The sequence below is a fragment of the Salvelinus sp. IW2-2015 genome, linkage group LG32 (assembly GCF_002910315.2).
Source record: "Salvelinus sp. IW2-2015 linkage group LG32, ASM291031v2, whole genome shotgun sequence".
NCBI classification, from domain to species: domain Eukaryota; kingdom Metazoa; phylum Chordata; class Actinopteri; order Salmoniformes; family Salmonidae; genus Salvelinus; species Salvelinus sp. IW2-2015.
Genome location: NC_036871.1, coordinates 17,778,574 through 17,794,877, shown reverse-complemented (window position 1 = coordinate 17,794,877; position 16,304 = coordinate 17,778,574). Strand labels below are relative to the sequence as shown.

The window sequence follows — 16,304 nt, the reverse complement described above, 5'->3', positions numbered from 1 at the left end:
TACTGTCAAAAGTAGTACACTATATAGGGAATAGGCTCTCATTTGAGATGCAAGCTTTGAGTCACACACACACATGGAGCTGTTACAATAATGATCTGCTACAGTATTTGACTAACCTGGTTGGGTACACTGGGTCTGAGAGGTAAGTTTATGTTGGACACGCCCATCTGATTCATCATTGGCTGACGATTCTGCTGAGGAAATAAGAAAATGACTTGAAACATTTTAACAACTTAAATATGTTCCTTACATAGACCTTCACATTCTGTAAGGCCCATTACTCGATTAAGAMCAAAGACATTAAGATAATGCACAAYATTGAGTCATCGTTATGATTTGTTTAATACATTTYTCAAACTCTCCAGCAGGTGGCAGTAGCTGCCTCAGAGAGGAGACTATAAGCTCTTATTTTCAGATGTCCAGTTCAGTTTGCAATGTTCTTAAATGTCAAGTTCCTTTATGATTTTGACGAGGGAGGGGCATGGTTGTGCAATTATCGTATTTATTCCAAACTCAACACTATTTCAAGCTTTAGCCTATAGATAGTCCTTTTTAGATCAGGACGTTCATATATGCCCTATGATTTACAATGAGGGCTCTAGGTGTGGTTTGTCTGATTTTGAAAAAGGGGAAAGTTAGTATATCGGGCCACAGTATATATTATTTAGAACATCATTTCAAGCTTTTAAAATGTTTCTTTGCAGTTGAAGACATGAATTRGAACAGGGCCAATATAAATTACAGTGAGGGCTCCAGGGGTGGTGTGTCGCCCTACCAGCTGTGCCTGTAGTCGGTGCTGCAGCTGCAGCCTCAGGTTGTTGGGTTGGGCGGGCACCGGGCCYCCTGGTCGGGCAGGGAGTCGCAGCATGGGGTAGCCCATCCGCTGGCCCATCAGACCGGGCATACCGTGGAAAGCAGGGTCTTGATGGCCCATGTAGTTGCCCTGTGMCATGCTGCCAGCCTGGGGGTAGTGCTGGCTGTACATGGGTGGCTTCATCATGGGCGACTCCTGACTAGGATACTGCTCCTGCTCCACTTGCTGGCCCTACAAAGATAGATCAAACAAGGTAAGAAATTGAGTCACATAGCAGGGCATTTGTAAATGATACAATAGGTCAGTGTTGTTTGTTTTGGCTCGTCTTCTTTCCGTTAATAAGTAATGGCTTGCTAACAAAACTAGCCAGCTAAATTCATTTAAGATTTTGTAGTTTACACCAACTTGCATAATATCGCAATCCATTTCTAAAATGACAACGGAATCCACAGCAACATACACATTCCCTATAGACCTTAGGGGAAACAAATAACTATTTGTCGATGCGCCCTTGAGCAAGGCACCTAACCCTAATTGCTCCAAAGTCGCCATTGATAATGATGAGGGGCTGTGACCCCACTCTCTGAGGGTGTCGCCGGGAGAGTTGGGATATGCAAAAAAAAACACATTTAAAATTCACACATGCGTATTAATACACACTTGTGCATGTGTGAAATAGAACAAATATAAGCACCCACCAAATTATTATTAGTAACTACTGTACAGAAGTCACTGAATTACAGTACTGAACTACAGTAAGCCCTCTAAAGTGAAAATGTAGCTGAGCCCAGCTGCCTGCCTGCTATAGGCTTGTTGGCCATGGTCATAGAGTTGGATAGAGGGCACACTTGTCCATCCTAAAACAGGCTTTGGGCCAGCGCCATTAAAGGGGAAATGTGCAATTAAAACAATAACAAAGCATCTCACCTCCCCCGTTTCTGTAAAAAGCTGAGGGACTGTAAGGAATGACCATCCATGATATCAAATCATTGTTTTAACCATGTTTTGAGGGTATACAGTGTTACATTAACCTTCTTTACAAACATTGGTTTAAAACAAGCTTATATTTCAGGTTTTAATGAGGAATGAAAGTAGAACTAAACTCATTRGGCATATATAAATCACATTATTCAAGAATCAATGGGTACATATAATTCACTTCAAAAATGTATGTAGCAACTGCAGATTGCCCCATTAATAATGGATTTCACCATTTTGAAGTGGCAATTGAAAAGATAGGAGATGAGCTCTCTAGTACCTCTTTGTGGCCTRGGCAGATTACATTGGCTAATAGAGATTACCTGACTGACCAGAGTGGGGATTCCCAGGGCGCGGTCAATCTCCTCCAGGCCGTCAAAGTCTTTCAGCACTGAGTAGAGCTGGCTGAGCAGGGYGTCCCCATCCAAGGGCCCCTCCCCAGGCCGCGAGGGGGGACACAGCGCCTCCTCCTGGGGGTTACCATACACCTGTCTGTGAGGAACACATTTCATTACATTTAGTTCATTCAGCAGATGCTCTGATCCAGACTAAGTTCAGTAGGAAAAAACAAGGACATTTCACAGTTATCGCAAGTAGACCCTTTTTCCGAAGTGTGGGTGTTAAGTGCAAGAACACGACATGCCACAACACAAGGTCGGAGGTTAGAGATCAAGGTCAGACAGATGAGGGCCGTGTGGCCAGAGGACGTCACTACGGTGAGAATCATCTGCTTCTCAGACGACAGACACCATCATGTGCATACCATACAACTTTAAAACTCAACAGCCACTGACTGTGCAGTCAGTACACAAGCATACAGTAACATGTTCCGACTTGTCTGGGATGTTCTCATTATCTGATGAGTGAACAACCAGAGTAGGTTCAGAATGTGACAGTTCATTGCATCCGAAATGGCATCTTATTACCTATATAGTGCACAATTTTCAAAAGAGTGTCAGACAGTAAAAAAAAAAARAAGTGAGGTGTGTTATACTGTCACTGAGAGAAGAGGTCTGCACTAGGACTGAACGGCGGGAACCCGGTTGCAGAGATTTACCGCCGTTTTACCAGGATAAATAACTGAGAAACCGGTAAATTATAATAAATTATTTATATGAACCGCATGAYGTAAAATGGAATGTAACTGTTAAATTATRTGTGACATCTAAATCTAGCTTCTCTATGGCCTTCTCCTTGCGTGATGAATCGTCAACGGGGACAGACGGCCCAGCTCAGTATGGACCGCAGTTCACAATGCATGTAGACCTATCATCTCATCATGGTAACTTTTTGTCTTGCGACAGGTAGGCCTACATTTGCTGCAGCATAGCCTCTGATATAGTAATATAAAGACCAAATGTGCGTCTATACACATCTCCACCTGGCTTTCGGGGTTACCTTATTTTATTGTAAAGACAGTTTATATATATTTTATTGCAGCTGCAGAGTTTTAAAACAGCCTATCACTCAAATAGCATTGCTTTAAAATCAGTGCACGCGCGAGCACCGTCTTTCTCTCTCTCTCTCCATCAATGCCAGTCGAATTGCATCCAAAATAGATCATCCTGTTCAAGATCGATAGGCCTATATATGGATGTTCTGGCCTATATCTTTCAGGTAATGAATTCAATGTAGTATTAGCCTCATATTTAGCTAATGAATGATGGGTTATGCATAATAAGCTTCTCCGTCTCTTGCGCAAATACGGATGCATCTGTGCTCTGCTGGCCTCTTTCCTTAAAATAACGCTCCTTAGCTGGAGTCCCATGCAGGAAAAGCTAGACTAGAATAGCTTGCTGGACATTTTTACCAATAGACTATTCGAAGAGGGACGGAAGCCMTTGTTTGCTGAATGTTAAATACAGCAGCCAATAGAACTGTTGTTTGAAACTAGTTTGATAGAAGYGTGAGCGGTAGGATATAGCAGTTATTTATTCAGACCCATAACCATTCAATCTTCGTGAAGAGAAGTGAAAGCCTTTTGCATCAGGAGAATGAGAAAGGACGAGGACAACTAAACATTTCATTTAACTGTTGAAAGCGAGGAAGGAATGAAGCAACAATAGGTAGGCTAATAACATTTGGGGAAATATTATGAAAGGTATATATGCGTCAGACAATGAATTAATTATACAAATAGGCCCCATTATATTTCAATATTAAAATCAAATTCGCTAGCCTATACTTGTAACTTTGTAAGCCGCGTGTGCTGCACCAGAATCACATGTTCTCTTCTGCTTTATCATGGTTTGAACGATGTGCGTAATTCCAGTCCATATAATACTATACAGTATACAGTTCACACTCAACGAGATTAGCCTAATGGAGCTAGTTTCATTTATTTACCCAAGAGAGCATATAGCTAGCTACGTSTATGGGTTTTTATGTTTTTCTGTCGTGCGTAATGTGCAGTAGTCTATATCATATATGTATTGAATAATGGCATAATCATTTGGGCTTGGGCTCATTAAATGTCTTTAATGTAGGGCTCAAACGTTTATTTAATGTACGGCTCATCAGGCTCAGGTAGCGTCRGGTTTGAATTTTAGATCAAATCCAGACATAGGCCTATTTATATGCTTCATAATGCTTTTGAATGACACTTCCGGTTTTGKCGGGAAATACCGGGTTAGCCGAGAGAAAATTGATATATTCTCGGGATGGAACATATAATATTCAACCCTTGTTGAACAACCCAACCCATATAATATTCAACCCTTGTCTGCACTGTGTGTAGCTAGTTACCTGTTATGGTTGTCATAAAGTCCACGGTCTACAGACATCATGCGGTCAGGCCACGGGGCAGTCTGATTGGGCGGTGGCTGCTGCCCTGGGTAGGGAGGACCAGCCATCTCCATCTCTGATTGTTCAACAGACATTTTGAAAAGAATGTTCAATTATGGCCTTCATAGGGCTCTAGATGGATACAGAGGTAAGGTGTGTGTATGTGTTAGGCGAAACGGGGGCAAGGTGTGTGTGTGTGGAGAAACAGGGGTGGCAGCAGCAGCACTCACCATTTCCCGTCATCTGCATGGAGACCATCTGTCTGGGTCCAGGCTGCTGGTTGCTGGGCCTCATGGGGACTCCAGCAGAGACGTTGGGCAYCATGCGACCATCAGGCCCCATTCTCTGCTGCAGAGCCTGGCCCATTGGCCCCTGAGGACCCCAACCCTGCTGCATGCCAGCCCGGGGCATGCCTAGGACAGGGAGACAGGAGAGGACAGATTGTAAGCTGAGCAAGGATCACTTCTAAACACTGTAAATGGACCCTAATCAAAAGTAGTGCACTATATAGGGAATAGGGAGCCATTTGAGACTGATCCAATAATAACATGAAGTGGTATAGAAGACAAGACAACTCGCCTGCRTTGCCCATGTTAGCCTGGCTCTGCAGCATCCCGTGGTTTCCCATCATGGCTTGCTGCTGCATGACAGAGTAGGGGCTGCTGTTCCTGGGAAGAGGGAAGGGCCGGGGAGAACCATTGGCAGACATGTTGGACTGATCCAGGGACATACTGCGGACAGRGKGCACTCGTCCTGGCTGGCCCATCCTGGGACCATTGAAGTCTGGGAGCACAAGAGAGAAAAAGTTACACAATCATCTCACTAAACTATAAACCATTTTTTCCCATATCAAACGTRGTACAAAGTAGGTAGAAGTCGCTCCTAACTAACCGCTGACACAGGGTCATACATTCTTTATGATATATTTGGGGAGGATAAGCTGATCTCAGATCTGTGGTTAAGGGCTTTTGGGGTTACTTCCCAAACGGCACCMTATTCTCTATACAGTGAGTGCACTACTTGACCAGGACCCATAGGGAATAAGGTGCCATTTGGGACGTAACCTGGGACAGATAAGAGCAGAGGTGTGGTTAACTCACGTCCTGGGCCCATGCCTGGAAAGGCCTTCTGCTGGGTGTTGGTGCCCGTGGGACTGCTGTTGTTCTCGGTCATCTGCAGGATGTCGTTGATAATGGACTGCTTGTCTACGTTGGTGGGCAGAGACACGGGTCTGGACTGCTGCTGGCCTGAGAAGAGCTGCTGCTGCTGGCTACACTGCAGATCATCCAATATGTCTTCCAGCTCACTAGACTGCATGCATATCCATGCACACAGACAAAGACATACAAGTTATATGTACACATTAGAACAGCCTCCGGTAGCAGAGTAGGATAGTGGTATGTGGGAGACTGTGTCTGATCACTATGTACATAAATAATATATATAGATATTATGGAACATAATGGTATATATTTTCTAGAACAGGAAAAAAACTGTCTGAACACTCCACATTAAAAGATGTTTAAATTTTTTCCAGATCCCTTTTCTAATCAAGAAAGCCTGTGCATAGCTAGCCTAACCTACTTACTGTATGCATCACTGAGAATGAGCTCTATTTTTCAGTGAAGGGAGGGAGGCCTATAGATGGGAATGGAATCTTTCCTGCGCAGGCCCTTTCATACAGGCAGGCCGGTGAATAGAGGGGAGGATATAAATAGCAGACTGCACTAATGAGGTCATGTATGATGTAAGGCCGCTCCGCTCCACTCTGCAGAGGGAGTTGGCTGTTGGCTAACACAGACAGTGATGCCTCCCTGTAGGCCAGTGTTTCCCAACCCTGGTCCTCCAGTACCTCAAACAGTACACATTTTAGTTGTAGTCACGGACAAACACACCTCATTCAACTCATTGAGGGCTTGATGTTTAGTTGACAAGTTGAATCAGGGGTGCTTGTCCAGGGCTATAATGAAAATGTGTTGGAGGTACTGGAGGACCAGAGCTAGAAAACACTGCTAACAGGTTGTTGCTATGCTAAAAGCTATTGTGTTGACAGATTGCATTTGTAAAAATGACCCTTAAAAAAAATCTGATTGGTCTTATGCGCAATATTCTCCTCTGAACTGAATGTCTATAGTCCCTGTAGGGGAGACGTGTAGCCTGACGGCTTRCTTCCTCTTCCCACGGTGTGCCTGCTAGCTCCCGCTGCATCTATCTCGTAACCCCTGAACACACTGACGACAACCTGATCATCCTCTTCACACACACAGACACCCTACAGGAAGCACAGAGAACTGGCAGTATAAACACTGGCTGCTAARTTGTCTGTAGTTACCTATGCCTTCCGGGTGATGTTTAGACCAGGACGAGCCAGAGGAGCAGGCCACCAATGCGTGCCAACCAGCCAGCCAGCACTAAACACTACTGGATTCTCCCTCCTCTACCCCTGGCAATATGTTGTATTTCAGAACCCCCACTGTCTGCCAGAGTCAATTCAGACAGACGCCGAGCCAGCCTGTGTGCCTCACTCACTAGCCAGCTAGTTCTCAGGACTGGTCCTTGGATTTCACAAGGAGATCAACTTGGCTTTGGCAATGGCTAAGAGATCTCTCAACAACAAACAAATCCTCATAGCATATTAAATGTCTGGCAGGGCAACATATTCTCTAGTTAGACACTCACTAGGTACAATGTAATAAAGTACAAGAAATCCAGGACAAGCCCCAGGAGGCTGCATTGTATGGCTTACTTCACAAACTATCAGTGGTTGTGTCTTAAAAGGCACCCTTTTCCCTATATAGCGCACTACCTTTGACCAGGGCCAATAGAGGGAATAGGGCGTAGCCAGTGTATCACGACCATACACATTGCTGCTGTACTGACCTGATCTGCCATGTTGTATCCCGGGTCATGCTTCTCCATCTTCACATTGGCCAGCTTCATCTCTGTCCCTGGCTCCATCTTGATGCCTTTCTCCTGCATGGTGTTGTCGTCTTTGTCCAGCAAGTAGCGCAGCAGTGCGTTGTCCTTCTTCTTGGGGCTGATGGGCTCTTGCTTGGTGGCCATCTCAGCCACACTGGAAGCCATGCTGTCTGGTCCTCCTTGGTCYAGACCCAGGTCCTTCCCCGTGGCCTCGGCCGTCAGCTTGGCCAGCTCCACCGGGGACGTGCTGTTCTGGAGGAGTCTGTGGAGGATCTTGTGTTTCTCCTTCAGCGAGGAGGAGTGGTTGTTGTGGCCCCCCGGCCCCGTCCCAGGGTCCTTATAGTTGGGGTCCCCTCCCMCGTGGGGCGAGCAGGGCTCCATGTGCTCTGACTTGTTGGTGAGCAGCTGCAGGAGCTTGGTGTGGCCCTTGCTGTTGAGGAGCCTGTTCTGGGCGTCAGTCAGCTCTCCTCCCGGCCCTCCTCCTCCAAAGGGCTCGGGGGTGCCGTCTTTCGACTCCCTTTGCTCCCCGTCCTCCCTCTCCTCCCCGTCTGGCTGGGACTGCTCTCCGTACACTCCAAACATCTCCATCTCTCTCTCAGACGTGCTGCTGCGGTTGGCCAGCTGCCTGGAGTTGTTCCTGCTGCTGGCTCCACCACTACCAGGGGGACTCTGGGACATCTGCAGCAGGTTGCTTGGCTTTCTGTCAGGTGACCCTGAGGACTGCGCCTGTGAAACCCTGTGGCATTCGCTGAGGGCCTGAAGTGCGTTGAGGGAGCTGTTACCAGTGTAGCCACCGTGGCTGTTCCCCACCCCTGTGCTGTTACACCCCCCTGGCGGAGAGTGAAGGCTGCCCGTCGGGGAGAAGGGTCCTGGGGGAGGAACCCGGGGGCTACCTGCCACACTGGGGCTCTGGCGGTGGCGTGGAGATAGCATGGTACCAACACCACCCTGACCCCCCTGAGAGGTCACACTGGGGCTTCCCTGCGACGGGCTGTTCATCCCCATCTTGAGTGCATAGTTGCTGCCACCCTGAGGAGTGGGGGTGCGGTTCATAGTCCCATGGCATCCATAACGTCCACCCTGCAGGCCCCCCATGGCGGCCATGTTGGTATTGCTGCTGACCATTGTGTCCTGGCCCTGGACCCCTAGCCCAGAGGACGGCCCAACCACACTGGGAGGGGTCAGCGAGGACATGTGGTTCATTGGCTGCTTCCCCATCCCCTGTCCCTGTCCAGACATGTCCGGGTTCATCCCACAGATCGTGTGCTCCCTGGAAGAGGGCCAAACACACAGACACAGCTTTAAGGCATAAAAAAAATAGTCTGTCTCAAATGGCACCRTATTCCCTTTATAGTGCACTACWTTTGACCAGAGCCCTGTTCAAAAGTARWRCCCTATAAAGGGAATAGGGTGCCATTTGGGACGCAATAATACTAAAGGAAGCTGATATACGTCATTCCGGCTGAACTAGAGTAGAATAAAAAAATGGCATTCATAAATGGAATGACAACCGTTGTCAACTTTTCCCATTCAGACAGTACTTCTTCTATGATGGATACTGATGATAAAACATCATGTTGGAGATGACTAAAGTTCAGTCCTATGAGACACTGTGTACTCAACAGAGCAAACTCAAACACCAGTCTGGTCTATAAACAACAGCTCTAATGCGGCACGCACCGAAAAAGCTTTAGCAGCTCCAGGCACAGTTAAAAACACAAAGGACTCACTGTGCACGTCACTGAAGCTACATTATGAGTTMGCGAATACACCAAGAAAAAGCTACGTTTGCAGTTGATCCACTCATTCTYAACAACAGTCCTGTTGTTTCCCGTWCTTGTTGAGCTCTGCCCCGGGGACCGCACGTTAAAACGGGTGAAACACTGGGGTTTGCTTCCGAAATGGCACCCTATTCCCTTTATCGTGCACTACTTTGTAGTGCATTCCATTTGGCTATCGTCAAAAGTAGCCCCTATACAAGAATAGGGAGCCATTTGGGGCACAGCACCTGMCTGTTTAAGAGGTGGGGCACATCATATTATCTATGGCAAGAGATGAACTGAGCCTCCATGAAGTGGCTGCACCTATAGAATTAGTCAGTAGAACGGGCCAGGATCCATGTCTACGACTGCTGTGGTCCAAACAGTGGCTCTGAATGGGGGTTGAACTAGAGAGATGAGGGGTTCAGGGGGGGAGTGGGGGTGTACCTCTGGAGGATGTGGAGGGACATGTAGAGCTGTGGTTCATTGGTGGCTGGGGAGCGGACTAGCTTGCTCTTGGTCTGGGCTGACACAATGGTACCGTCGGAGAGGGAGAAGCGATACAGAGGGCTGAACGCATGGCCCTGTCTCAGGACTGGAGAGAGAAAGAGAGAATATGAAACATGAAAGAGATTTACTGACACATGCTTTCAATTTGAGGACTCCTCCAGATCCAGTGAAACATTGCAACTCAGAATATCATTTATAAAACAAATAATACTCTGGTATATTCTAGGATTTCTATGCATTGTACCTTCTTGCTGATGCTTTTTCGCAAAGGACATCTCCCCGTCGTTCTGCAGGTGGAATCTCTGGATGCACCTCCTTACCAGGTCCTCCCAGCCKGGCTTCATGGAGGCTCTCAACAGACTGGTGTCCAGCGATGTGATCTTACCTACGATTACAATACTAACAGTTAGTTTGCCTAGCTTCAGTCGATCAAACAACTTTATAAAGTACTTTTTACATCAGCACTTTCTACATCAGTCAGAAAGTGCTTTCCAGTTACCCGGCCTAAAGCCAAAACAGCAAGCAATGTACATTTCAAACATACAACGTGAATGATGAAGCTCTTTTTGAGAACCAACCCACATCAGGGGTGATGAGAGTAATACATATGAATACTGTAGTAGTCCTGTACTGTAGCTGTACCATACCTTGGAGATCCTGCCTGGTGGTAAAGCTCTCATATGTCGGGAGCATGGGCCTCTCTTTGACTGGAACCCTTCGTGCCACACAGATCAGACAAGACTGGAAATCTAGACGAGGAGGAGAAAAAAAAACTACGAAATATTAAACGCTTTACATTGGAGCTCAAGTTCGACATGGCCTCGTCTTGGTTGGAGGTGGTGGGTGAAACAACATGTCGATGTTCAGTTCACACCCTGCCTCAAATTTCCTAGCTACCGTCCTCAGTCCCCATCAACAGGTTTTCATTAGTGACGCGTCTCCATTGAATTTGCAGCTCTGGTGTGGTTTCAATGTCAAGAGAAAAATGTGACTGAATATCTGGGAAGTGGCAGCATACTAAAATTAGACATTAGAAATATATTTCCCTGGGAGCTCTGGGGGAAAGGAGAAAGTGGCAGCAACTAATTAGACGTCCCAGGGTCCTCTCTGAGGATGTGTCTGACGGATGACAGGAATCTTAAAGGAGGACAGGACACTGGAGAGATGGAGATGAACCGAGGAGAGGAGAAGACAACCGACCACACAAGGTCATATTTACTAGTAACGAACGTAAACAAACAGGCCGAATAGGGAAGGGGCTACATGAATAGCCAATAAYGAACGCTTGTTTTTGGTTGCAAAACGTTTTGCACTAATGAATGTGACCCAGGTTTGTGATTTCTGTCCAAGCCTAAGCCCAGATGCTCTTTGGAAATACCTCCAATATTAGAAAACCTTACATTCCTAAAATAAAGAGTTTAAGAGTGAAGTTCTATTGAAGTGCACAGGGAACATCTGACAAACATTAATGTTCCATGTTGGAAGATTTTGTGAAATTAACTGAGAGAAGACCTCATTCCAAGAGTTCAGCATTAACCTCTTATTGGAAGACAGGGGTTAAACAAACATTCATGTACCTTCTCCCTCCTCTTTGATGGACTTTGGCTCGGACACGGCGAAACACTGCATGGTCTCGTATTTCTGCTGCACCTCCTGGTCCTTGGGCTCCTGCACGCCCCCCTCCTCGGGCCCGTGGGGGTTGACCAACATGCGGCAGTTAAACGTGTGGCTATTCCTGTTGGGGTTCTCACTGGACCGCGGTACCCTGCTGTTCACTGGGGGGGGGGGGGGGGGGGCACACACAGGGGGTCAAAGGTCAAAACAATCAACTTACTGTCCCCATTGTCACTCAAAGCCCTTTTCTATCCAGTCCTTGTTGAGTCCGGCCCAGTTCAGATTGACTCATTCACTGCTGACTGAAAATCTCCTTAAAAGGGATAATTCACCCAAACTTTAATACTTGGGTGAGCAATCCCTTTTACACTTTTTAAAAACTACTGCTACCGATGTTCCCTTCCATTGACAACCTTCCTCTCTCTGTGGATGGTTGTGAAAGCACATTAAACATGGATGGAGAGATAGAGGAGCTGTAGCGTAACTCACCCAGGGACTTGGGCAGCAGGTTCTTGATGAACTCCGCGTGGTCTCCTACGTGCAGGACGCTGTAGACGCTGGTGTTCATCAGCTCCTCCTGGTTATACAGCAGGTATTGGGTCACGTTCTCGGACACAAACACAATGTTCCCCTCCATGTTCACCACAAAGAAGAACCCGTCCAGGGCCTGGCGAGGAAGACAACAGGAGTAGAGGCAGAGGGTTATTAGAAGGAAAATAAATACTTTATTGATTCACACAAGACAGAATTATTATTATTTTTTGCTTTTACCCAACCCCTGCAATATACACACCTACATAACATTAGGTTGGAGAGGGAGTAAAGGAAGAGGGTTATAACCGAGTTACTGACAAACTTCAGACGGAGTACACAAGACAGGAGAARAATCTGTGACCGTCGGTATATTCAAGGTTGTTATCCATTTATCCCAAATGGTACTTTATTCCCTATATAGTGCACTTCTATTGAGTCCTATGGGAGACCTGTAGGCCCTGGACAGTAGTGCACTAAATAGGGAATAGGGTGCCATTTGGGATGCAGMCATGGTCTTGATCCAGGGCCTGGGTTCCAATTGGCCAAGAGGCGAGTCAAGTGTTATTACTGAGTCATTCATCAAAAGGTTCTTACAGAGTCATTACAGTGAGGACAGAAAATGACAAAATGGTGAGCCATCAWGGAAGCAAACAAACCATTTACAACAACAACCAACCTCTTATTTCTACTATACAGCCATTATGAAGAAAAGAGCATAAGAAGTTAAGTGGCACACAAAATTATAGTCAATTATGGCAGCACGCGCTAACACACCAAGTCAGTTTCAGAGCTCCGAGATCTAAACTTTAGCAGAAAATAGTTGTACATAAAATGAGGGAAAACATGGGCTGGCTAAGAACATGTGACAAGAGGGTCTTTGTTCCAAATGGAACCCTATTCCCTTTACAGTGCACTACTTTAGAACCGTGCCCATCAGAACTCTGCTCAAAAGTAGTGCATGATATAGGGAATAGGGTGCCATTTGGGATGTAACCTGGGTCGTATCATTAAAACATGACAGTGCTCTGTAGCAATAAGAGACGGTTGGAATATAACCATGCATTACTGCACAGTGAACCGACTCAACCGAGAGCATTGCGCCGCAACATGAAATTAACTTCGCAATTCTTCGTCTAGATACCCAGATTCCCTCATCATCCCCAGTGAGCTAAATAGCTTGGAGAAAAGGAAGTCTCATCACGACATGTTATGAGCCCCAGCCAGAGTGTGTGGATCTACACAAGAGACAGCCAGGCCATTAACCTCATCCCGAGCTCAAAACTGTACACACAAGGCTGTAATATTGCCTTCCTGCCTGGCAACTATTCACTGTCATATTAGTGTGGTTGTGTATACTGTACTACTCTATTAAACTATAATGACAACTAGTGGAAACCAGGGTAACAAACTATGCATGAAACTGAACACGATTAAAAAAGAGGAATACTCTTCCACTATCAACTTGCTTCAGCCATGGCGCTACTGCAGATATTCTGTGTGTCATAAATAGACAGAGAAACTCTGTTAAAAGCTACGATTTCGGGTAAATCGCCTGTTCTCTTGGCAGCTCCAAAGAGGCTTCTCTGAGTTTGCTTCATGGCCCGTGGTTGGTTACCRTCAGGACTGATGAGTAACCCTCCCCTGGCTAGTGAAAGTGTGTATCCTCCTAAATGGCACCCTATTCCCTATTTAGTGCACTACTTTGACCAGAGCCCTATGGCCCCTGGTCAAATGTAATATCCTATAAAAGGGAATAAGATGCCATTTGGGACACAAGCATTGCCTTTCTGTTGGCTCAGCACTGTACTCTCCTCCACCACGCCAGCTGACCGGCTGTGAATTGTCCCTGCTCCCAGCCTGCACCACTTCAAACAGTGCGGACAACCGGCCGCAGTGGTTATATTTAGAGTCTCCTGTGTCCGAATGCAGTGACWTAGGGACCAGAGGGAGTATAAATACCCACTGACACGACAGATTACACAGATCTGGAGAATAACACTGGCAGCCACTCACTGATGCCCACTTTCTCACCACATAGATAGAGGGACCCCTCTGACGTCAAACAAGAACCAGGCTAGTGCATTGGTGAACAACTCGACCTTAAGAAACCCCAGTTTGGGAGCATTATAACAGTGTGCGGATTCACTTTTTGTTCTATTGTGCATTAATAAACATGCAGGGTAGTTGGCTACAACCATACGCAGGGGGAGTTATACAGTGCATTCGGTAAGTATTCAGACYCCTTCACTTTTTCAAAATGTTGTTACATTACAGCCTTAATCTAACATGGATTAAATAAAACATTTTCCTCGTCCATCTACAAAGAAAACCACATAATGACAAGGCGAAAAGTTAWTTTTTTAGCAAATGTATATAAAAACAGAAATACCTTATTTACATAAGTATTCAGACCCTTTGCTATGAGACTCGAAATTGAGCTCAGATGCATCCTGTTTCCATTGATCATCCTTGACATGTTTCTACAACTTGATTGGAGTCCACCTGTGGTAAATTCAATTGATTGGACAAGATTTGGAAAGGCACACACCTGTCTATATAAGGTCCAACAGTTGACCGTGCATGTCAGAGCAAAAAGTACCCAAGAACACAGTGGCCTCCATCATTCTAAAATGGAAAAGGATTTGAGCCACYAAGACTCTTCCTAGAGCTGGCCACCCAGCCAAACTGAGCAATCGGGGGAGAAGGGCCTTGGTCAGAGAGGTAACCAAGAACCCGATGGTCACTCTGACAGAGCTCCAGAGTTCCTCTGTGGAGATGGGAGAACCTTCCAGAAGGACAACCATCTATGCAGCACTCCACCAAACAGGCCTTTATGGTAGAATGGCCAGACGGAAGCCACACCTCAGTAAAGGGCACATGACAGCCAGCTTGGAGTTTGCTAAAAAAGCACCTATAGACTCTCAGACCATGAGAAACAATATTATCTGGTCTGATGAAACCAAGATTAAACTTTGCCAGAATGCCAAGCATCACATCTGGAGGAAAYCTGGCACCATCCCTACGGTGAGGCATGGTGGTGGCAGCATCATGCTGTGGGGATGTTTTTTAGTGACAGGGACTGGGAGACTAGCCAGGATCGAGGGAAAGATGAACAAAGCAAAGTACAGAGAGATCCTTGATGAAGTCCTGAGCCCTCTGGAGCAGGTTCTCAGACTGGGGMAAAGGTTCACCTTCCAACAGGACAACGACCCTAAGCACAGCCAGGACAAGTCTCAAYGTCCTTGAGTGGCCCAGCCAGAGCCCGGACTTTGCTTTGTCATTATGKGGTAGTGTGTGTAGATTAATGAGGGAACACAATTTAATGTAATACATTTTTCAATAAGGCTGTAACGTAACAAAATGTGAAAGAGTGAAGGGGTCTGAATACTTTCCAAATGCACTGTATACCCCTATATATTTTAAATGTGTTCAAAATCTAATCAGTGTTGATTTCACAAGCCCTGCTAATCATGTGACTTGTGATTGTTGTCAATAGTGTGTTGCTCCCACCCACCTCGAGCATCATTGGTCCAAGAGCATCTTTGTCAATAACGCTTTGGCCTGTTGACGAGACGTCTGCTTTCTGTACATCCTCTGCATTGGCAGTAGTTGTTTTCTCTGCACCCGCAGAGAGAGAGAGAGACAGCGAGAGAGAGACAGCGAGAGAGAGAGAGAGAGAGAGACAGCGAGAGAGAGACAGCGAGAGAGAGAGAGAGAGACAGCGAGAGAGAGAGAGAGAGAGAGACAGAGACAGAGAGAGAGAGACAGCGTGAGAGAAAGGTTGTTAGACATGTTTCACAACTTAACATGTAATCATGTCATCAGCAGCAGCATAGCCAGTGCAGAGGGAATGTTGTGTTGCAAAACATGACTTATCTGACTACTTAAACATACCATCGTCTCAACAAAATCCTGAGATGGGAGGAACAAAAAGACAACACAACCAGTGTCAATCTAATGGACAAAATTCTGTCGAAAACAAAACATCTGGGAGGGGAATTTCTTTAAGAAAACAATAAGACCAATTACAATTGGTGGTGTGTGTGGTTGCATCTGATAAACAAATCATCAATCATTTGAAGTGCTCTGAGGGTCCTTGAGAATGACTACAACAGGTGTTGTGTTAATATGATTTTGTCTGGACCAACTGATTACCATTAGCATTTAGCAACATAATTTCCCATTAAAGTCTCCCATAGTACTGTGGATTCACCTGGGCATAATGTTGACAGTGGTTGACTTAAATACCAGTGTGCATCAATGAGTGATTGGGTGTGGTCTTAATGCCTCACTAGGCCCCTCCCAGTCATCCTCCCCTACAGAGTCTCTCCCCCTCTCTCCGTTTGTTGGTGCCACTACAGAGTCAAGCTGTTTGTTGTCTGTCCCGTCTR

At 46.0% G+C, this 16,304-nt stretch overlaps 1 protein-coding gene across 7 annotated transcripts in view; it reads right to left on the bottom strand.

The window, feature by feature from the left end:
* The window catches only part of LOC111956822 (nuclear receptor coactivator 2), a 79,499-nt gene that overhangs the window by 6,448 nt on the left and 56,747 nt on the right, over positions 1 to 16,304 (bottom strand). For 4 of the 7 annotated variants that reach the window (XM_070436772.1, XM_023977471.2, XM_023977476.2 and 1 more), the window contains 14 exons: positions 15,428 to 15,531; positions 11,869 to 12,046; positions 11,343 to 11,540; positions 10,413 to 10,514; positions 10,010 to 10,150; positions 9,703 to 9,850; positions 7,457 to 8,765; positions 5,677 to 5,887; positions 5,156 to 5,359; positions 4,807 to 4,989; positions 4,538 to 4,652; positions 2,116 to 2,284; positions 776 to 1,045; positions 117 to 194 (listed from right to left, as the gene is read on the bottom strand). In XM_070436772.1, coding sequence (XP_070292873.1) covers positions 117 to 194; positions 776 to 1,045; positions 2,116 to 2,284; positions 4,538 to 4,652; positions 4,807 to 4,989; positions 5,156 to 5,359; positions 5,677 to 5,887; positions 7,457 to 8,765; positions 9,703 to 9,850; positions 10,010 to 10,150; positions 10,413 to 10,514; positions 11,343 to 11,540; positions 11,869 to 12,046; positions 15,428 to 15,531 — 3,410 coding nt within the window. The remainder of the gene's footprint in view (positions 1 to 116; positions 195 to 775; positions 1,046 to 2,115; positions 2,285 to 4,537; positions 4,653 to 4,806; positions 4,990 to 5,155; positions 5,360 to 5,676; positions 5,888 to 7,456; positions 8,766 to 9,702; positions 9,851 to 10,009; positions 10,151 to 10,412; positions 10,515 to 11,342; positions 11,541 to 11,868; positions 12,047 to 15,427; positions 15,532 to 16,304) is intronic. The other 3 variants (XM_023977473.2, XM_023977477.2, XM_023977474.2) reach the window with 2 other exon arrangements.